General features: G+C 36.7%; 2 protein-coding genes across 7 annotated transcripts in view; one reads left to right on the top strand and one right to left on the bottom strand.

The window, feature by feature from the left end:
• LOC114244226 (uncharacterized) overlaps positions 1–13,781 on the top strand; it is a 31,473-nt gene extending 17,692 nt beyond the window's left edge. For all 6 annotated transcript variants that reach the window (XM_089736767.1, XM_028175979.2, XM_089736768.1 and 3 more), the window contains 14 exons: positions 1,863–1,967; positions 2,048–2,114; positions 2,585–2,710; positions 3,109–3,199; positions 8,536–8,642; positions 9,235–9,436; positions 9,908–10,142; positions 10,232–10,701; positions 10,959–11,077; positions 11,798–11,910; positions 12,231–12,327; positions 12,607–12,729; positions 12,809–12,980; positions 13,052–13,781. In XM_089736767.1, the coding sequence (XP_089592893.1) occupies positions 1,863–1,967; positions 2,048–2,114; positions 2,585–2,710; positions 3,109–3,199; positions 8,536–8,642; positions 9,235–9,436; positions 9,908–10,142; positions 10,232–10,701; positions 10,959–11,077; positions 11,798–11,910; positions 12,231–12,327; positions 12,607–12,729; positions 12,809–12,980; positions 13,052–13,575 (2,551 nt within the window). In that variant the 3' untranslated portion in view covers positions 13,576–13,781. The remainder of the gene's footprint in view (positions 1–1,862; positions 1,968–2,047; positions 2,115–2,584; positions 2,711–3,108; positions 3,200–8,535; positions 8,643–9,234; positions 9,437–9,907; positions 10,143–10,231; positions 10,702–10,958; positions 11,078–11,797; positions 11,911–12,230; positions 12,328–12,606; positions 12,730–12,808; positions 12,981–13,051) is intronic.
• A 5,037-nt stretch (positions 13,782–18,818) lies between these two features.
• LOC149500328 (LINE-1 retrotransposable element ORF2 protein) lies at positions 18,819–21,904 on the bottom strand (the record flags this gene model as incomplete). Its single annotated transcript, XM_089737051.1, is given in 6 exon segments — positions 18,819–18,969; positions 18,971–19,013; positions 19,016–19,723; positions 19,726–19,793; positions 21,202–21,547; positions 21,550–21,904. Coding segments are annotated over 6 exon segments (1,551 nt in total), but the record flags the coding sequence as incomplete, so codon positions are not given.
• Positions 21,905–22,342: the final 438 nt, after the last annotated feature.

Here is a 22,342-nt window from a genome sequence, read left to right as displayed (position 1 = left end):
GGGCTCCAGTAACCACTTAACATCAGGTGGGCTGTGAGCTCGTCCATCCATCTAAGCAATAAAAAAAAAACAACTCTATCTCGCTCTCTCTCTCTCATCAAACAACTCTTTAAAAAAAAGCAATGATTTAATAAGAATTAAATGAAAAAGCAAAGAATTAATATGTATTTACAACTAGCTAGACGTCTATAAAATTTTCTAACCGAAAAAATATATGTGTATAAACCATTAGAATAGATAAAACCTTAAAAAACAACATTATTATTAAAAACGAAAGAAAAAATCTTGATATTGTATTGGTTTCACGGCAAAATTTTTAGTGACTACTTAACTTGCTTGAAAGTGAAGAAATACTCTCAAAATCCATTAATTTGTAACTCGCACTCGCACACAATAATCGAGAGGCTCACTTCGGTAAAGCTATTCGATACATGAGACAGCAACATAAACAAACCTTCTCTCTCCCACAAAATGAGATTCATAAGCTTACCACTAGGTGGCACTGATACAAACTCACACAAATTAAACTTAACATTAACATCGACTGAGTAATTAAAAAAACTCGCACTAAGCACAGGTACATTACCCATTACCCGACTAATTATAAATATCGTTAGAAAGCTTGGCATTTCAATTAAACGCCTTAAAAAAAGACTTGCATGCTACCAACATAAAAGAAAAAATTATTGCTTCTAAAGATGAATAAACGTCCTGCAAATCGAGTAACTCGCACTCAGAGCTCCGCACGTTTCACCGTGAAGAGCGTACACTCGATGCGAGTCATTCGATTCGATTTTTGAAACTCGCACTAAGCCTACTGAGATCTTAGAACTTATATCTCGAGGTGGGTGGCGCATTTACGTTGTAGATGTCTATGGGCTCCAGTAACCACTTAACACCAGGTGGGCTGTGAGCTCGTCCATCCATCTAAGCAATAAAAAAAAAATAAAAAAAATTGTGCAAAAAGTATCCCTGGGACTTTCGGAGATTTATTGGTCGTTCATTTAAATATTGTTAAACATCGAATACATACAAAAGGTGACGTCATGTTGACTTCTAAGTATGAAGTGTCCACACCAAAACGAAATTGTACTTCACATTTGGACAAAAATGTATGCTTTTACAAAGGATTCGTTCGGTCTCGCGTAGATTACTGCTCTTATCGCTCCTATCGCTCAGCTAGAAGAACTAGCATTACTTGCCATTATCAACAAATATATCGATTTTATGGATCGTTTGGAACGTCTGGCTCTACGGTGGGATGTCTGTATTTTGTACCATATGTCTCTCGGAACAAGCGGTAATCATTCTTAGATTGAGTTGGTCCTGTCATCTGTGTTTGCCTTCGCGCCGTTCACTATTAGAGCGGAATTCATTCCTACTAATAGGAACTGCTACTTGGATACGCACATCCAGTGTGTTTCCGGAAATAATTTTGCCTCGTAACGCCCGGCTTTGGAATGAATTACATTTCACGATGTTTTTCCGATTTCTATTACATGATCGCGACACCTGACGTTACTCGAGGCCATGAGCCATATTCTTAACTTATGAGATGTTAGAACGTACACTTGTCTTTAAATGCAATAAGCAAATCAAGTGCAAAGTTTAGTACGTTGTATAATTACAGTATATTAAGTACGGTATATGATGACTTATCTGTTGTACTAACCCTACAATAATAAGACCGCATGGTACTAACCCACCAAATCAAATTGTTGTTAATACAATATATTTTGAATTAATATTAAAATACAATTTCAAAGTACATATCCGTAACTGTTTTGTAATTGACGTTTTTCTATCGATCGTAACTATTGTAATTAATGATGGCAATGATAATAATAGTGACATTGTTTCAGGTGTAAACGAGTGTTTACTGAAGAGCCTAAAAGCGTACCGATATCCAGTAAAAAAGTAGAACAAAAGAAAAAGGAACCAGAAAAGTCGTTGCTTGAAAAACAAAAGTAAGCAAATATCTAAAAAACTACAGTAAAAACTCTACAATATTATTTTTAATAAAATGAATAAAAACCCTCTGTTGCAGCTCATGTGTGGAAGGACTAAAATTGAATTTATTAAAGTCCACAACGTTGAAAACTTATAATAAAACGGTACGCAATTTTTTGTTTTTTCATATTACATATTCTTGTTATATCATAATATTATTATGAATTCTAATTTTGCATCATGTAACATAGATAAAAAACTGATACAATGCTATTTATTGTTCTAAGCCCTGTGAATATATTTCTAAATACCACAAATTAATGTAAGTCTAGTATTTTCAGCTTTCAAGAGTCGTAGGCAGAATTAAAACCACTTTTACGTTTTAATTCTTGGTCGTCTGTGACCATCAAAACTAAAAAGTATTCGAAACATCGGAAATAATAGAATGACGATAACAAACGCAAGATTAAACCGTAAAAGTAGTTTTAATAGATTAACATCTCCTATTTTAAAAAGCTTGACTTTTAGCTTAAAAGCCAAGCTGCTGAAATCCCGTAGTAAAAGTAAAATGATTATTGTTAGATTGCATATTTTGTAAATGACGTAATTAATTGTTACGTAACTTATCTAACAGCCTGCGCAAGAGAAAAAAGCGACGAGAGTAAGAAAGCCTAGAGGGAAGCAACCTGATCCAGAGCCTGTGATACTGACGTTAAGTTCTGACGAGGAAGATTCAAACAGTTCCATGATGAGCAATCAGGTATAAGCTTTAAAAAATTATTTACGGCAATCTATGAGGATAAACAGTTAAAAAAATTTAATCAGAAAGACATTTGAAACTTGTATACATACACTTTGGAGTAAATTATAGAAACATGTATTTCCTTGACTCCTCTAAACTAAACTGATAGTGAAATTGATTTCAATGAGATTTTATTACAGATATTGAGATTGTTCTTACAGATTTTTGCTGAAATAAAATAAATAAATTTAAATAAATACACTTTTTTTTGTTTCAATAATTCAAATTTATTTTCAAACTAAATAACCATTAATTTGCAAATTTGTAACATTATTTTTTTATTTTCACATTCCTGAGACATAACAGTAAGTTATAATCCAAGTCACTGTATTTTAAAGTAGTTTTTTTTTTTATAGCATGAACAGTCCTTTACCATGAAAGAGCCATCACTAAGCGAAATCGAAGGAAGAACTCCAGACAGTGGTATTGGGATGGACCAAATGGATGGTAAGTACACTATTATAACAGTTTTAACTGAAGTTTTTTTTATTTTTATTTCATTCCATATCAGGCATAATTATCATTTGGGAAATTTGGGATTTTTTTAAATAGATCAAGCAGGAACATACTTTTATTAAAATAGTTTAGTTTCCATTTCATAAATTAAACCATACAATGTGTTTCAATCAATATAAAAATAGCGTCAAGTGGCGCCATCCACAATGTTAAACGTTACGTAGTTATTAATCCCCCTGCATTAATGGCGCCTTTACAAATATGAAGGGTGGAGGCAAGGAACATACTCTCTGTAGAGGAAAAAGTCATCGACAAGCAACTATTTAGTGTGACGCCATCATGGCAAGGGGCGTAATTTCAAAGCTAACGCTAAAAGCTATTAATTTTTTTTTTCAACCTGCCGCACTAAACCTGTTCACAACCGCTACATACATATATACCACTTGCTACGCTAGTGCTATTTCAGTGATTTTTTCAGTTGTATGTAATTTGCTGCTTAAAGCTGGATACCATATATTTTCAACCATAAAACACAATTCTCTTTACCGCTATACAAAAACCTATAAATATTCAATTCCTTGTCATCTCATCGTAAATCCTATTATTACCTGTTACCTATTATCTGTATCGCCTATAGGCTTGCATATTTAATCGGAATCTGTTGTAAATTATTCATGTAAAAATATGTTTCGGTCTTTCGTTTAAAATTATTTTAATGCCTATGCTTATTGAAACAATGAAGAATTTAGTTATACTTTGAAATTTTGTTTGAGAATTTATCAGATTCTTTAGATTCGTGATTTACTGTCTTGTAACATTTACTGACATTTCTGGTATTAAAACAATTATTCAGTATATTTAGACAAAAACTTTTGGAGAGAATTAAGGCCTAGTTCCGACTTCACCACACCTACCACTAAACTAATTCAGTTTGGTCGATTCTTGAGTAAATCAAGGATGCAAAGGATTGTATTTTAATATTTTAAGCCAGCCTTTCCCAAAGTAAGCGATAACGCCCCCTTATGGGCGCTGCAGGCCTAAAGGGGGCGGTAAGAGACCCAGAAAAAAAATGGGGGCGTTATGTAGAGGCTTGGGAAGCAATTTGTAATTTCATCTAGGAGGGCTCTTAGACACCGACTGAGCTCTCGCTATAGTGATTTTTAAGTAAGTGAAAAAATGGGGGCGTTAAAAAATAATTCATTCTCATAGTGGGCAGTAGACAAAATAAGTTTGGGAACCCCTGTAATTTAAGCAGTTTTATACGTGGTCGCCCCTATTCATATTCTATCGACACCTGCAACAACCTAAGGAAAGAGAAAATACTGCTGCAGATCAGATGGAAAGTGCAAGGTACAGCAGTGGAAGAAAATGGAACATACATACATATCTCGATTTCCCAGTCCAGTGGGTATGTCGGTTGGCTAAATCCGTTTTACTCAGAGTGAGTGAGTAGGTGAGTTCACGGACTCAACCTGAGAAAATTTGCTTACATTGGCTTTAGCAAGAGCAGTGCTTCGCAGAATTACCACTGGATCGGAATTGCAACCCGCTGAGAAGATCCGACGAAAAACTCAGTAGGTTGTCTTATGGGCTTGTCTATGTGTTAGTTCATTCGACGAGGACTGTGACCGGTGCTTACTACTACTACTACTACTTACTGAGCTGGCGCTATGACCCCGACGTGGGTTTTGGCCTCCGACAATAAACTTTGCCATTCATCCCGGCGCTGCGCAACACCTTGCCAGTCCGACACTTGGAGCTCCCGTAAATTTCCTTCCACAGCGTCACACCGGCGGTACTTGGGCCCCGCTACGGGGCGGCGTCCTTCCGGTACACCCGTGTACACCCGTTTCACAGCCCGATCCTGCTCCATACGTACTACATGTCCGAGCCATCCGAGCCTCCGTGCCTTCATCTCCCCCAGAATATTTGGCTCACCAAAAAGCCTCTCCACATCCTTATTTTTCCGGACGTGCCAAAAACCGTCTTCTTTCCGAACTGGTCCTAGTATTTTTCTCAATACCTTTCGCTCCGTCACGAGAACTTTTGCCTCTTCTTTCTGTGTAAGCGTCCATGCTTGGCATCCATACAATAGGATCGGTCTGACTACAGTCTTGTATATCCGAATCTTGGTGCGCCTGCTTAGTAGCTTCGAAGAGAGAACCGGGTGTAGGGCTGCACTGCATCGTAGGGTACTTTGTATACGAATTTCGATTTCATCTTCCCTGTCATTGGTGTCTGTTACAGTGCAGCCAAGGTACCGGAATTTAGCCACTCCTTTGAACCTCGTATTTCCCACAACTAGGTCTTCTCGCTTCCGTCTTATGTTTTTATATCGACGCATGTGATGATATTCTGTCTTCTCGTGGCTCACGCGAAGGCCAATCCGAGAGGCTTCTTGTTGGAGGCAGTTGAGTGCGTCTATAACGTGCTGCTTTCTTTCTCCAAGTAGAGCGAGGTCATCGGCATATCCTATCACCCTATGTTGTCCATTGAGCCACACTCCGCCACTAAGTGTGTTCACTTTCCGTATGGCGTGTTCAAGTGCCAGGTTGAACAGCATTGGTGACAGAGCGTCCCCCTGCCTGAGTCCAGTCACAAAGTCAAACTCATCAGTGAGAGAAGCGCCAACTCGTACCGTCATTCTACTTTCCCTAGTAGCAACCTCCACCATTCTCACAAGTTTCTGTGGGATTTTAAAGCGCGTGAAGATTCTATATAGAGTCGGTCTATCTATGCTGTCGTAGGCCTTAGCAAAATCAACAAAGAGCGAATGAATACTTTGTGCATACTCCCATCTTTTCTCCATTAACTGTTTCAGAGTAAAGATTTGGTCGACTGTACTACGATTACGTCTGAAGCCGCACTGATAATCCCCAATGATTTTGTCTGAATACGGCTCTAACCTGCTTAGTAAAACGTAAGACAGTATTTTGTACGCTGTAGGTAGTAAAGCAATTCCTCCCCGAACACCACTGGTTGAGGGGCATAAAAGCACCGAGAGTGGATCGGGTTGATCCGACAGGACATGTTTCAGGCGACGGCAGCAACCCGTCGCTTGGGTCAAATAAGTAATTAGCGCTGGACACAATCAGTGGGTTAGTGTGTCGCGCCGCTTTGTCGAAGTAGCGTTCTGACGCTAGATCGTCGTGAAGGTCGACATTCCTCATGTACCATGGTGTTCCAACGGCTATTCTGCAGAAACGGGATTGGATGACATGGAGATAGTTTAAGTGTATGCGGGCCGCGCGAGCAAACACTAAACTTGCAAAGGTCATGACAGAACGTATGCAAATTTTGTAGTGTCACTTCGTTGCGAAGTAAATTGTTTACTTCGCTTGCAGATAATGGGGAAGAGTCGGCCAAGTAGGCTCTGTTGCGTACTGACTTACGGAGACCGAATTTCATCCCTTAGTGAAAAATCATGTGACGCCTAAATATTTGAAGTCGTCGTGACCTAAAGGATAAGACGTCCGGTGCATTCGTATGTAGCGATGCACCGATGTTCGAATCTCGCAGGCGGGTACCAATTTTTCTAATGAAATATGTACTCAATAAATGTTAACGATTGACTTCCACGGTGAAGTAATAACACCGTGTAATAAAAACCAAAAGCGCAAAATTATAATTTGCGTAATCACTGGTGGTAGGACCTCTTGGGAGTCCGCACGGGTAGGTATCACCGCCCCGCCTATTCCCGCCGTGAAGCAGAGATGCGTTTCGGTTTTGAAGGATGGGGTAGCCGTTGTAACTATACAACTATGCTGAGACCTTGGAACTTGTATCTCGAGGTGGGTGGCGCATTTACGTTGTAGATGTCTATGGTCTCCAGTAACCACTTAGCACCAGGTGGGCTGTGAGCTCGTCCATCCATCTAAGCAATAAAAAAAAAATTGGCGTCCGAAGCCGTCGTGGCCTAAAGGATAAGACGCCGGTGCATTCCTGTTGAGCGATACACCGGTGTTCGAATCTCAGGCGGATACCAATTTTTCTCATGAAATACGTACTCAACAAATGTTCACGATTGACTTCCGCGGTGAAGGAATAACATCGTGTAATAAAAATCAAATTATAATTTGTGTAATTACTGGTGGTAGGACCTCTTATGAGTCCGCGCGGGTAGGTACCACCACCGTCCACTGAAAAAATCTCAGTAAATGACCACCATTTTACTGAGATTATATTTTATATTTCATCCCAGATCATCTCATCTCATTTCATTTAGTTTCATCCCAGCTGATTAATGTCTCAAATTAATCATCTTCATTTCATTTCACTGCATATTATCATTTTTCGTAAAAATAAGATATGACTTAAAGGTCTTAGTTACCAGGTCATAAAATCACTTAAAAAAAAATTACAAGCAACCTTATTTTTCCTATGAAAATAATTTATTCGATTTCGGAAGAAATCGATTTTGATCTAGATTGACATCGATTTACAAAATATCTAATTGTAAAAGTGCGATTCATCGATCGGGCATCTCTATTCCGAAATAGTCTTGTCTGTGGTTTTTTGAGCTCTAAGTGTGGTGATCGCATTTGTAAAATAAAACGCTTTGTTAAAAAAATGCGTAAACGTAAAATAGAAATATCAAGCTGTAAGAAGGGTATATTTTTTTAATGATTCTAAAATGTTCACTGACCCTTATCAAAGTGAAACGTAATAATTCCGTTAAACCGGGTGCGCAGTTGTGGTATAGTAAACTTTGAAGGAGTAAAGTTATTTAAAATGGATCAATTTCAAAGTGAGCTTACATATGTGTATATATTTAAATATATATCATGGAATTTATCTTTACTAACAGTTATTAAGAGTTACTTTTCAACTTTGAATTCACAAAAATATTTACTTCAAATGTTCACGCCACACTACTCCGAAGGAGTCGTGTTTTTTGTAGTTCGTTACAAATTATACTTGTTTACTGATTACTAAGTTATTCTGAAATATTGCCCGCTTCTAATACAAAAAAAGGGGAGCGAATCTGAGAAATATTATTTAAAAAAAATCAATATTTGCTTACCTACAGTAAAGGTTATCTGTCAAACGCGCAATAAATATTTTGTGTATGAAACGACAATATCGAGCTGAAACTTAATATTGATGAGTACTATATACTTGTCTGAATAAGTTATTGTAAAAACACAAACCCACGTTTAAATCTTTTAGGTTTTAATTTCAAATAATAATATAAAATATATTATAATTTAAATTCCAAACAATAGATTCTTTTTAACAAGACCCACATTTTCAAAAAAAATTGTATTTAATACAAATTTATTGATATGTAAAATTGTAATATCAAAATAAATAAATTTGTTTAATAGATGGTAGCAGAGAAGAAATCAGTCCAAGCAGTTTTCAAGGCATCGTTACCTCTCTTAATTGTAGGACTATAAGAATTGGTTCCTACAGATACACACCAAAAGAGAAGGTTTGTAATTTGTTATATATATGAAGCAAATACATAATTTAGTCAAAAAATTTATTGGTAAACAAAAGATATTAAGAACTAGCTAAAATTTTGTGGTATTAAATTGCTTATGATAATAACCAGCTTATTACATATATGACCCAGACAATGGGGCAACACAAAGTCATAGTCGCCTAAAATATGTCTTGTCGGATTCGTCACTCGGTTCAATTCTAGCACTGGTCACCATTCTCGTCTAACAGACAAGCTCATACACAACCCACTGAGTTTCTCACTCACTCTTCTCAGTGGGTCATGATACCGATTTGATGATAGATTCTGCAAGGTGCTGCTCTTGCTAGGGCCAGAGTATGTAATTCTCTCAAAAAAAAAAAAAACCTATTAACCCTTTAGACTCGAGAAGTGACTTTCGCTCACAAAATAACTGGTAATCACCTACTGTCAATGGCAAACAGTTCAAAACATACTAAACATAACATTAACATAAAACATAATTAATAAATTAATTGTTCCACTATTTAATAATGTGTTATAAAATATTATGGCTCCATTGATTTTTATATCTCCTGATTGCCATTGTGTATTTATATAGGTATACATATCATCAAAAGGGATCAAAATAGTTGCACCTTCATTGAAAAATGAATCTAAAGAAGTTGCTCTTCAGATACAGCTGAAGGAAGTGGTAAAAATATTAGTACATTTTGGGAAAGGATTACCTGTGATCTTCTTGTATACTATGAGCAAATGCAGTGCATACATAAGAAGAGCTCTTGATATGGTTGAAAATGAAGGTAAATAATAATAATAAAAATATTTTATATTAATTACTATAGTAAGGATAGAATACGGAATGAATATGTTAGAGGAAGTCTGAAAGTGGCACCTGTGACAGAGAAGCTGAGAACTGGGCGTTTGGGATGGTATGGACATGTAATGAGACGAAATGAAAATGTAGTTGGTAAGAGAATGTTAACTATGAATGGGGAAGGATATAGAAGAAGAGGTAGATTTAGGAAGAAATGGATGGATTGTGTGAAAGATGATATGGGCAAGAGGGGAGTGAGCGAAGAAATGGTATATTATAGAAGAGTATGGAAGGAGAAAAAATGTTGCGCCGACCCCAGGTTACTGCGAGAAGGGCATGATAATGATGATGAATGATGATTATTTACTATATTTCTATAATCATCAAGGAATGGAAAAATCATTGTTGATATTAACTTTATTTTGTAAATCTTTCTAATCAATTTATTTTTATGCAGGGCCTTATTATGATCCTATGTCTAAAACAGACCCATACAGGAGAATAACATTACTGCCAGAAATTATAACTGAAGAAGCAAAGGTAGCTCTGAACACACTGTTTGGAAAAGTTACTGATGAACTGAATTCTAGAGAAGCTAATGATATACTTGTAAGGACTTGCCCCAAAGAAAGCAATAATGTTACTAAAATGGCTACTAGATCTTTAAGTGCTTCCTCAGTTGGAGTTAGATGGTAAATAAATAAAATTTAAATTAATGATCTTTAGAAATAATTACTCCAACAGACACTTGAAACTAATTGTAAAATCATGTCTTTTTTAGTTCCAACACGCCTGATATCAAACAGATTTTGATATATCCCCCTGGTAAAGGGGGCATACCAATAAACACAGAGGACTACATGTGCCTAGCTCAGGATCAGTTTTTAAATGACGTTATCATAGATTTCTATTTAAAATATTTAGTTCATGATGTACTAACTCACAATCAGAGAGAAAAGACTCACATATTTAGTACTTTTTTTTATAAACGGCTAACAACTAAACCCAGTAAATTCAACAAGAGCTCAAATCCCCATGAATGGGATAGCAATTTGACTCCAGCTCAGAAAAGACATGCTAGAGTGAGAACGTGGACAAAGAATGTGAACATATTTGAAAAAGATTATGTTGTAGTTCCTATTAATGAAAACTGTCATTGGTTTGTAGCTATTATTTGCTTTCCTAGTTTAGATGGCTGCAGAAGTATGTTAGATAATCGCACTGTTACACCACAGGAAATAAGAAAAAAAGGTAAATATTACACTTATTTGTTTTCATTTGATACTCTGACCTATCTAAAGATACAGTATACAGTGTTTTTGAAAAATTCATAGACATAAAAAGATGATGATAATTCATTACCAATTTTATTTATTTAATGTTTTTTAATTTTATTTACATATTGTAAGATTTTGGTATGGTATGGTTGATTTTGGTATGGATTATAGTATACATATGGCAAGATTTTCTAATCCTACTAAAATTTATATTGATAATTGCAATTACAGAAAGAAGGTCGTCCTTGCAAATAGGTAATACAACCATTACACCATTGACAAAACAGGAACAGTTAACATTAAGTAATGACTCGGACAATCTCAGTGAAAGAGATGAAGCTGAAGCAGAAGTATGTTTTTTACTTATTTTAAAATTGCTTAAAAGGCCAGATTTACTTCTTGAGCTGTTGGACTGAGGATTTGAAACTGATTAATTTCCTTTAAGTTCCTATTATTAAAAAAAGGACAACCTACTATATTTCTTGCTATTATTTAAAAAAATATACACTACTTTTAAATTATAAAAGATCTAAAAGACCTTTGTTGATTAATTTATAAAATCATTAGTACCTAAAAGCTCAGATACAACCATCAAGCCCACTACTGTTGGAAAGAGTCCACCACACATTCGGGTTTCAAATGTGTGGCCACCATTATACAATTAAATTACTGCCGACCTTGTGTTTTAAGATGTGTAGAAATCACGTTTGGTTGTCTAAGGGGAACTTTGGTAAACATTTAATACCAGGTTGTCATTGACCTTGTTTACAAATATTATATGCAAATAAAACACAAAACGTAGTCACTGAAAAAAAATATATATATATGTTTGGCTACCAAGGTCTCTTGTGTGTTTGTTATTGAAGTGATTTCTTTTTAAAAGATAAATTAGTTCAGTGTCCGCAACAGATAGTAGATAACATACAACAGAATAAAAATATTACAAAATTAAATATTTTAGTGTGAATAGTCTATAATTTTAATAGTGTTGCATCATTTAATGAATTTAAAAAAAAAAAATTAATTATTACATTCGAAGGAGGGCTTAAAGATTTGTTATTGGTTTTCAGGAAAGTGACTTAGATATGCAATGTGATTCTGATGATGATGAACATGATAAAAGTCCACTGGAGAACAAAATTGAACCTCAACAGTGTTGTAGTAAAAATGAACCAATCAAACAGTGAGTATTGCTCATTCCATTATTTTAAACACTTGTTAAACAATATTCTTAATTGCCCTACCCTATTTCTTTCTAAGTACTTAAATATTCTTATACAATCTTTTAACAGAAATTAAGCAAGAAACTCTACAGTTTATAATTTTTATAAAAATTAAACTATTTTAATACCTTATTTTTTAAAAATTCTACTCCAGGCTAACATTCTGGAAATTCAGAACTTCAAATAAATAAATAAAAACTGCACTGGTACCTTATTTTCTATATTATTAATTTATATGATGTTGTGGGAATTTAGTTTTTGTAATATAAATTATTTTTAGACCCTGCATATTGATATTTGATTCTTTGGCTGGAGCCTCAAGATCACGTGTTGTAGCCACTTTGAGAGACTATCTTACTTGTGAATACCATGTTAAAGTAAGTATTTTAGTCAGTCATAAAATTGTGTTTTCAATAAATAAAAAAATGTTTACAAATTTGTCCTATGTATTCTTAAATTTTACATGTGATTGTAATGATCTTAGTGCAGTTAGGGTTGGCACCCCAAGCAAGGTTTCTATGATAATACCATTCACATTAATGGTGTGCAAATCATTTCAAGATATCAATGTTTTCTATTTGGCAATATTCATAGCTTGGTGTGACTAGCCTTTTTTAGGAATTATAATTATTGTTACTAATTGTAATCATTTATAGGTATCTCCTCTCAAAATATTCAATAAGGACAATATCAAAGGGAGTTGCCTTAAAATACCTCAGCAAAACAATTTTACAGATTGTGGCCTATATCTACTACAGTATGTTGAGCAGTTTTTCAAGGTATACATAATTTAGTTATATTCACAAATTTAAGCTCTGTATTTACTTAGGACAAAATATTAACATTAATTATTTTTAGGATCCTATAACAGACTACACGCTACCTATAAAACAGTTAACTAATTGGTTTGATGAAATAGTGGTAACTAGGAAGAGGGAAGAGATATCCAATTTACTTAAAAGTTTAATGAATAAGTACAATCCAGATTCTCATTTAACTCTGCCTGATATTACATTCCCAACTTTAAATGGTAAGTATAATTAATTATTAAAGATAGTTTCTATGTATCTGACAATATTATTAACTTCATTTAATTTTAAGGTAAATTAATAGAGTCTGAGGATAATGAAGAATGTTTAGAAGGTGAAAGAGGAAACCAAAATTCCATTAAAAAATCTGAAAAAGACCTAGAAACCGCAACATTGACGTTTGTTAAACAAATACCTAGTGAGTTAGTGAAACGTAGCTTTGGAGATCCTTCAGATGGTACTATTGTGCGGAAAACTATAAGAATCGCGAGTGATATTGAGAATAGATCATTGGTGCAAATGAAACCAGAACTTATAAAAAAAGGTGATAGTGAAAATAAAATTTTAATTCCAATTAAGTTACACACAGGTGATGTAGTCAAAGACATTCAGCATACATTAATAGTAAATAAGAGTGGCAAGACTATTGGTGAAAAAAAACATGGTGTACATTACCAAAGTGTAACCAATTCAAATTGTGTTCGACAGACAGTTGGAGATAGTATCAGTAACAGTAATTCGTTCCTTAAAGCTAGAAAATTGAATAAACTTGAGGATGTAATGAATGAATCAACAAAAAAATTCAAAAGGAATTAATGTTGAAATCTTGTTGCCTGTCCATGTTTGTCTATTAAATTATTTTTAATTTAAATAAAATGTATAGTTGTTTTATGGACTTGTAAATATTAGAACTATATTATAATAACACCTTGTATTTAATACTGTATTTTATAATTGTAAAGATTTTAAGGTTTACCTGTGTATCATACTAGCTTCCACGAAATACAAAACTGAAACATAAATATCCTGAATCTTTTATTTTTAACTAGATTTCCCCGTGATTTCAGCGGCTATAAAAGTGGTTTTCAGAAATAATGAATCATTGCGATTTTCTCGTTAACAGTGGCCTATAAACTGATCCGATTTGTAAATCTGTCCGTACGCGACAGCACGAACCGGCGGCGATTATTATAGCAGTTATATTCAGCGTTAGCCAAAAGTCTGAATGCCAGCTCATTTACTTAAAAAGTGTGAATTTAGGTTATGAATCTTTGTGTTGAATCGAGATGCATAGTAAATTGGTTTTCATCTGCCTTAATATTTTTATCATTAGTGTAGAATCCATACTAAAAACAATTAGGATTCTGTTCAATGTAATGAGCATTATAAAATTGATATGTAGAAAAATATGTCAAACTCTTGGGTTAACGTCTAAATAATATTTGGAATCACTGTTGGAATGGAAAGTATAGTAACCGGCAAACTTCGTGAGCAAATGACCTTGACTGCGCAGAACCGAATTTTAGATCACTTTGGTGGTGAGGGTGAGGCGCGACGGCAGGGGAAATCGTATCGAGCGCGTTATTGGTAGATCAGTCGAACCTTGCGTCCCGCACCGCGCCCTCGTTCCGCTTGCTCCCAAAAGTACGCTTGCGTACAGTGAAAAGTCTATCGTTATTAATCGTTAAGTTATTTGTTATAATTGCTTGTTGACTTTGTTGCCATTGCTATTTGTTGAGTGTTTGTTGATTTTTTATAAAAAATACACTATGCCGCGACAAACTGGTGTAGTATTCAAAAGAAAGGGTAGAAAAGTTGTGTACGACGTATATTGCTTCATTATAAAACAGGGGAAGAATGATATAGAAAAAGTAAAACAGACTTCGGAAGCAACAAAAACATCCGTGAGTGCTGTTAGGTGCATTATTAACGAAGCTAAAGGCTCTGGCTTGCTCGCCGTGTTTCGGACTCCGGGTAAGAAAAGATCAGGGAAGAAGAAATTTACCGGAATGGATAGTTTCGTTCAATCTGTAATAAAAAGATGTAATCATAATAACTACATAACAAGCAGCGAAACTCCGTACCGTAGAAAGGCTTCGAAAAATTTAAAGAAGATATAAATTTTAATGGCTCGGTATGAAGTTTACGACGAATTATGAAAGAGCTAGGCTTCAGATGGAAAAAAAACAGAAAATAATCGGAAGCTGGTAATTGAAAAAAGTTACATTCGATTACTACGAATCGAATATCTTCAAAAAATAATTAATTATAGACAAAAAAGTAGACCGAACCGACCGAGTTGTAAACTACACCGATGATCCCTATGTCGACTCATCACGATGATAGCAACTCGGGTGATAAAAAGTGATGATGATGGTCAAGATTATGATAACGAAAAAAAAAATTACAAATACCAGCTTCGCTTCAACTGAACCAAGACCTGGCAACAGCTCTAGTTTTGACTTAATAGAAGGAATATCAATTTTACCCCAAGATTAAATTATTACAATTATTAACCTATATTTTTTGTTGATGTTCTCATAAATATATAAATAAATACATATGTTGATTTTAATAATTTAATAGCATTATGACGCAGAGTACATAATGTTTTTGCACGTGAGTGTACCATGCGCAAACTTACCCCCACTACGTCGACAAATGCTCAAGAAGTTTGCCGGCTATTATATGTATGGTGAAAGGCCCATAGAAGTTCTTGTAAAGCTCTAGTATAGTAACCGGCAAACTTCTTGAGCAAATGACCTTGACTGCGCAGAACCGAATTTTAGATCACTTTGGTGGTGAGGGTGAGGCGCGACGGCAGGGGAAATCGTATCGAGCGCGTTATTGGTAGATCAGTCGAACCTTGCGTCCCGCACCGCGCCCTCTTTCCGCTTGCTCCCAAAAGTACGCTTGCGTACAGTGAAAAGTCTGTCGTTATTAATTGTTACGTTATTTGTATTATTTGCTTGTTGACTTTGTTGCCATTGCTATATGTTGAGTGTTTGTTGATTTTTTATAAAAAATACACTATGCCGCGACAAACTGGTGTAGTATTCAAAAGAAAGGGTAGAAAAATTGTGTACGACGTATATTGCTTCATTATAAAACAGGGGAAGAATGATATGGAAAAGGTAAAACAGACTTCGGAAGCAAGAAAAACATCAGTGAGTACTGTTAGGTGCATTATTAACGAAGCTAAAGGCTCTCGCCGTGTTTCGGACTCCGGGTAAGAAAAGATCAGGGAAGAAGAAAGTTACCAGAATGGATAGTTTCGTTCAATCTGTAATAAAAAGATTGTAATCATAATAACTACATAACAAGCAGCGAAACTCCGTATCGTAGAAAGGCTTCGAAAAATTTAAAGAAGATATAAATTTTAATGGCTCGGAATGAAGCTTACGACGAATTATGAAAGAGTTAGGCTTCAGATGGAAAAAAAACCAGAAAGTAATCGGAAGCTGGTAATTGAAAAAAGTAACATTCGATTACTACGAATCGAATATCTTCAAAAAATAATTAATTATAGCAAAAAAGAAGACCGAACCGACCGAGTTGTAAACTACACCGATGAGCCCTATGTCGACTCATCACGATGATAGCGACTCGGGTGATGAAAACAGTGATGATGATGATGATGGTCAAGATTATGATAACGAAAAAAAAATTACAAATACCAGCTTCGCTTCAACTGAACGAAGACCTGGCAATAGCTCTAGTTTTGACTTAATAGAAGCAATATCTATTTTACCCCAAGATTAAATTATTACAATTATTAACCTATATTTTTTGTTGATGTTCTAATAAATATATAGGGGAGACCGGGGCAACATGAAGTTCGGGGCAGGACGGGAAATAAGCTTGTGTCCATGAATGGTAATCGTGTTCGTACCGGTAACGGCGCCATTTGCACGAAATTCAGACTGCGCAAGTGCATCCGAGCAGAGCGAACGTGTTGGATCTCGTTTTTGCGTTGTATAGGAAAAAAACTGATTTTGCAAGTGTTTTATCCAGTTTTTGGTTAAGAAACTGATGTGCAGAAATGTAAGTACTTGAATTAATATAATGTTTTAATCCTCAGCGTGTTGTAGTACTATAACACTTTAAATTCATATTAGATTTTTGCGCCAGTAAGATTTAATATTAGAATTGTTTCAACTTATTTGACTACATGTGGGTCGGGGCACAATGATCGGGGCATAACGGGATACTATCCCGTTTTGCCCCTTCCTTGTGGTTTAAATAATACCTTCTGTGTACCTACTTACCTATCGATAGTATTGCAACCTGGTTTTGCAAGCGTCCATAGGCTACGGTAACCGCTTTCCATCAGGTGAACTGTAAGCTTCTTTGCCGACTTAGTGGTATAAAAAAAAGTATAAGTACATATTGTTGTAACTTCTACATTAGCAAGACATATCGTTGCTTTTCTCATAAAGTTTTTTTCTCAGATACAATGGTTCGGAACTATAAACGAAAAACAGATCGTGGCAAATGGGACCCTGAAGTTCTGGGTCTTATGGGTTCTTAATAACAAGATGGGGCTTCCTCGAGCCTCTGCTACATATGATGTTCCGCCGCCGTGTAAGAAAAGCTCGTGATACTGTGGATGACGACACTGATTCCGGTAACGACTAAGTATGGGAAAAAGAATTTGTGACGATTCAAAACTGTTTTTACAGCAAAACAAGTAGATTAGTTGGCGCAATGTGTGAAATCTATGGAAGCACGGTTAACAGGAAAATAACTTCGTGTAATAAGCTTATCAGTTGGTTCAGCGAAATCATACAGATAACCCACTTAATGAAGAAACTGGCATGGCAGGAGAAGATTGGCCCAGAACCGACATCAGCCGCAAGAGCTATGCATAGCATAGCCATAGAACGTATGTCCCACCCATGTACAATATACGCTCGGAAGCAGATGCGAGATGAACTTTTAGATGAACGGAAGCGGATGAAGACTGATGGACAGAAGAGTTAAAAAGATAAAAAACGAATACATAAAGTTGGAAATAAGAAAATAAAAAGGACTGAAAACGAGCGTCAAGCTAAAAGACTCGCCAAAGAAATCGAATCGGAAGAGGAGGACGGTGACTGGGCCTGCGTCTATTGTGGTTACTTATACTAAGAGTCAACCGAGGGTTGGGCTATCTGCAGTATTTGCCATGGTTGGGCACACGATTCCTGTGCCGGAGTAGATGAAGAAGACGACGAGGCACACATTTGTGAACGCTGTCTGCCCGATTAAAATACGTACTCCTTTTGCCCCGTAGCATTTCCCGTCTTACCCCGTCCACGGGGCAAGACGGGAAATTCGCCTCATTATCGTTAATCATTATTTGTCAAAAAAGTTCTGTGATTTTGCATGATAAAATTATTAATTTTAAGAGACAAATGTATAAGTGTTACTTGTTTTCTTAAAGAATTTTATTAAAGAGTATAATTGTCTTTGTACAGCGAGTTTTGTCTTAGCTATCTCATCTTGCCCCGGTCTCCCCTAAATAAATACATAATATGTTGATTTTAATAATTTAATAGCATTATGACGCAGAGTAAATAATGTTTTTGCACGTGAGTGTACCATGCGCAAACTTACCCCCACTACGTCGACAAATGCTCAAGAAGTTTGCCGGCTATTATAACCACATTGTCACACAAAGGACATTACGAAAGTTCGATTTTCAAAATGGCATTAAACCGTTGGACCTCGCATGTCTGATATTTATAAGCGACGGGTACCATTCATCTGGCCTCATGCTCACATTGGTAGATATTAGATAATAAAAATGGAATCACATAAATATCGGAAGGTGGAAATAAAATGGACCCTGTTGAATAACACAATAAAATTAATGTAAGGAACTAAATTAAAATCCATAATTAATACTCAAGTTGTAACTAAATATAACCACATGATTAAAATTAAAATAAGTTTTATTTAACACTGTAGTTTTCGTTTCATACAGGTATGGGCGATGTTCCCTTTGTTTGTCCCATTGATACAACAAATAAATATAGCTTAGCTAATCTATGAAATAATAATTATGGATAGAAAAAATCACGATTTGGAGAACGCAAATAGGTACATAGCAAAAGAAAGGTTCAGAGCACCGATTTTATCGACGGCCTGAAAAAAACCTTCTTCCTATTCGTACACTCTTGACAGAGTGGTCGTGGTCATGCATCAGTCGGATCCTGCGATACCGATGCGACGCCATATGGCACGTTTCGCAGAGTGAGAACAATCATTATGTTGGAGTGAGTCACAGATTTTATGAGGTCGGTCCATCGTGTTGGAGATCGTCCGCGAGATCTTTTGCCCTCGACTTTCCCTTGCACCACCAACCGCTCAATGGAGTCCTCATTACGAGTGATGTGCCCGAAGAACTTGAGGATTCGTATTTGGACTGTTGACGATAGTCTCTCCTTGATTTTGAGCTCTTTCAGGATCGAAATGTTGGTACGGTGCGCGGTCCACGGAATTCTGAGGAGACGTCTCCAACACCACATTTCCAGTGCGTCAATCTTACGACGGTCTTGCATCCTCAGCGTCCACGTCTCAGCCCCATACAGAAAGATTGGAAAGACCAGGCATCTCATTAACCGAACTTTTGTGTTTTTGGTTATTCTGCGGTCTTTCCAAATCTTTGTTAGCCTCTCAACTGAGAATCTTGTCACGGCGCAACGTCTTCGGATCTCATCTTCGCAGCCTCCAGCGTTGGTGATAGTGGAGCCTAGATATACATAGCTATTAACTACCTCGCATCCCGCTATATTTTGGACTTCCGGTTGGTTGATGTTAGCACGATCTACAATCATCATTTTGGTCTTATCAGGATTGATCGCAAGTCCAAAATTCAACGCTGTGGTCTCCAGCCGGCGAAGAAGCACCTCGATTTCGTCTCTGGTTGACGCCAAGAGGGTAGTATCATCGGCGTATCTCAAGTTTAGTATTTTCGGATCGAAATGGATATTCCTTTAACCCAATCTTCAAGAACTATCCGCATTATATATTCTGTGTATATATTAAATTTTTATTTTATTTTATTTTATTTTATTTATTGGGTACCAACATGTTATACATCAGCACAGAACATTACAGGTATCATATACATTGATTTCACACTAAATGCTAACACAATTACAGGTACCGACTGCATGCATAAAAAAAGCGGTTCATTATATAAAAAACAAAGAAAAACTATATATAACATTACATGAAGACCCTACATTATTACACATTCACTACCAAATATACTATTACTTAATTGAAAAAAAACTCATTGAGCAAGGCTGTAGACTTCTCGTCTAAAACTGTCAACAGTGCCAGCAAAAACGTCCAGAGAATACTTGTTATGTAAATTATTTAATTCCCCAACTAGTCTGCTGAGAGGCGCGTTCTTACCTAGGTTGGTGTAGAATCTGGGAACCCTGAACACCATCAACTTCGAAGCCCTTGTCGACGTCAGCGGCACGTTAAAGTTCAGAAGAGATAAGAGATCAGGGGTATCGTATTCTCCGTTAACAAGTTTATGCAGGAACAATAGATCGAGAGTGCGTCTCCGCTCCGAAAGAGAGCTCATGTGGAAATACTTTAACCTCGCCGGGTAACTCTGAATGGTTCTAGCAACATTGCAGGAGAAAGCAAGGTGCCACAGAAAACGCTTCTGGACCCTCTCTAACTTCTTTTTGTACACGTCGTAAAAAGGGTTCCAAGTGACACTGCAGTACTCCAGGGTGCTACGAACGTAAGAGTTGTATAGCAATATTTTTGTTTCCGGTCTAGTAAAGTCCCTGCTGTTCCGCAAAACAAAGCCGAGGGACTTGAAAGCCTTCGAGCAGATCTTCTCAATATGGACGTGAAATCTTAATTCTCTGTCGACTTCTACGCCGAGATCCCTAATACTATCGACCTCTTTTATGATGCTATGGTTTATAGTGTAGTTGTAGTAAGTTCTAGTTTTTCTTCTGGAAAAATGAATTGTATAGCATTTGGCCGGATTGAGGTCCATATTGTTGCGTGAACACCATGAAACCAGGCGGTCAATGTCGTTCTGCAGGAATATCACATCCGACGCACAATTTACAACCCTGAAAATCTTCAAATCATCCGCAAACAGATAATGTCTGCAGTGGTGAAAGCAATCACCAATGTCATTTATAAATATATTAAAAAATAGAGGACCGAGATGGGATCCCGGTGGCACGCCAGAGGGTGTCGAGAAAGGGTCAGAAAAAAAACCCGATGCTACGACCATTGATTGCCGGGCCGAGAGATATGATGAACACCAGCTCAGCAATGGCTCAGCGATGCCGTTATCAGAGAGCTTCTGCAAAAGGATCCTGTGATTCACGCGATCAAACGCTTTGCTAAAATCGGTGTACACAGCATCAACAGCCGAGCGCCTGTCGACCTCAACGGCAATTTCGTTAATGAAATAAAAGAGGAGATAGTATGCAGCCCTGCCTAACGCCTGCCTATGTGCTGAAGCGTTCGGAGTCAATACCGTCAACACAAACAGCGGCCGTGCCATCTTCGTACAGACGTCTGGTGGTGTGTACAAGATGTTGCGGTACACCCATTTCCGTCAGTACCAACCACAGCTTCCACCACTTGACGGTATCAAAAGCCTTTCGGAAATCCACGAAGCACACATATAGGCTAATATTAAATTCTCTGGCCTTTTCTACGATTTGCCGCATTACGAGTAGTTGCTCTCTTGTGCCTCGACCTTTTACAAAACCTGCTTGTTCGGGGGCGATCTCTCGGGACAAGTAACCTTGTGCCTCGTGTTAATAATGTGCAGCATGACTTTACTGGCGTGGGATACGAGAGAAATTAGTCTGTAGTTATTGCACTTCTTCGTTGATCCCTTTTTGTGAAGTGGAATGAATATCGAATGTGACCAATCGCTCGGCCAAACTCCAGTGACCCAAATTCGACAACAGCTGATGATGTGCAGTATATCCACTCCGATTTCCCCCATGGCTTTTATTGTCTCGATGGGGATTTCATCAAAACCTACAGCCTTCCGTTTAAGGTGGTTAATAGTTGCTCGCACTTCGTCTTTTAGAGGCATCGGCTCCAGTTCCGAGGGTTCACTGTATGGATCCACCAACCATATTACAGCAGATTTGTCGTGAGTTCATTAAATAATTCTTCCTCACGCCTCAGATACCACAGTAGGTACATTGAATATACTGAATTTTACTACATATTACTACACAATCTTGACTGTAGCCTGTGAATCATAATCTTCGTTCGTACCATGCACTGGACTTTTTGGCGGGAGCGCGAGGAGTGAAGTTGTGCGATTTGTTTTATTTTGTCTAATTCGTCTTTAGGTTTGAAAGTGTAAAAACGGTGGTTTATTAAATGTTTAGTATTTGTGGAAGTGCACAAATATGGGAAAATGAAACAAAACCGCTGAACGTAACTTCTCGGGATCCTCAAAAAATAAAAAAGTCTCAGTAAATGACCACCATTTTATTCAAATTATATTTCATCCCATATCTCATTTCATTTTATTTCATCCCCGCTGTTTAACATCTCAAATTAATCATCTTCATTTCATTTCACT

This window comes from Bombyx mandarina, chromosome 22 (genome assembly GCF_030267445.1).
Source record: "Bombyx mandarina strain Sakado chromosome 22, ASM3026744v2".
In the NCBI taxonomy this organism is placed as follows: domain Eukaryota; kingdom Metazoa; phylum Arthropoda; class Insecta; order Lepidoptera; family Bombycidae; genus Bombyx; species Bombyx mandarina.
This window is presented reverse-complemented; position numbering and strand designations above follow the sequence as displayed.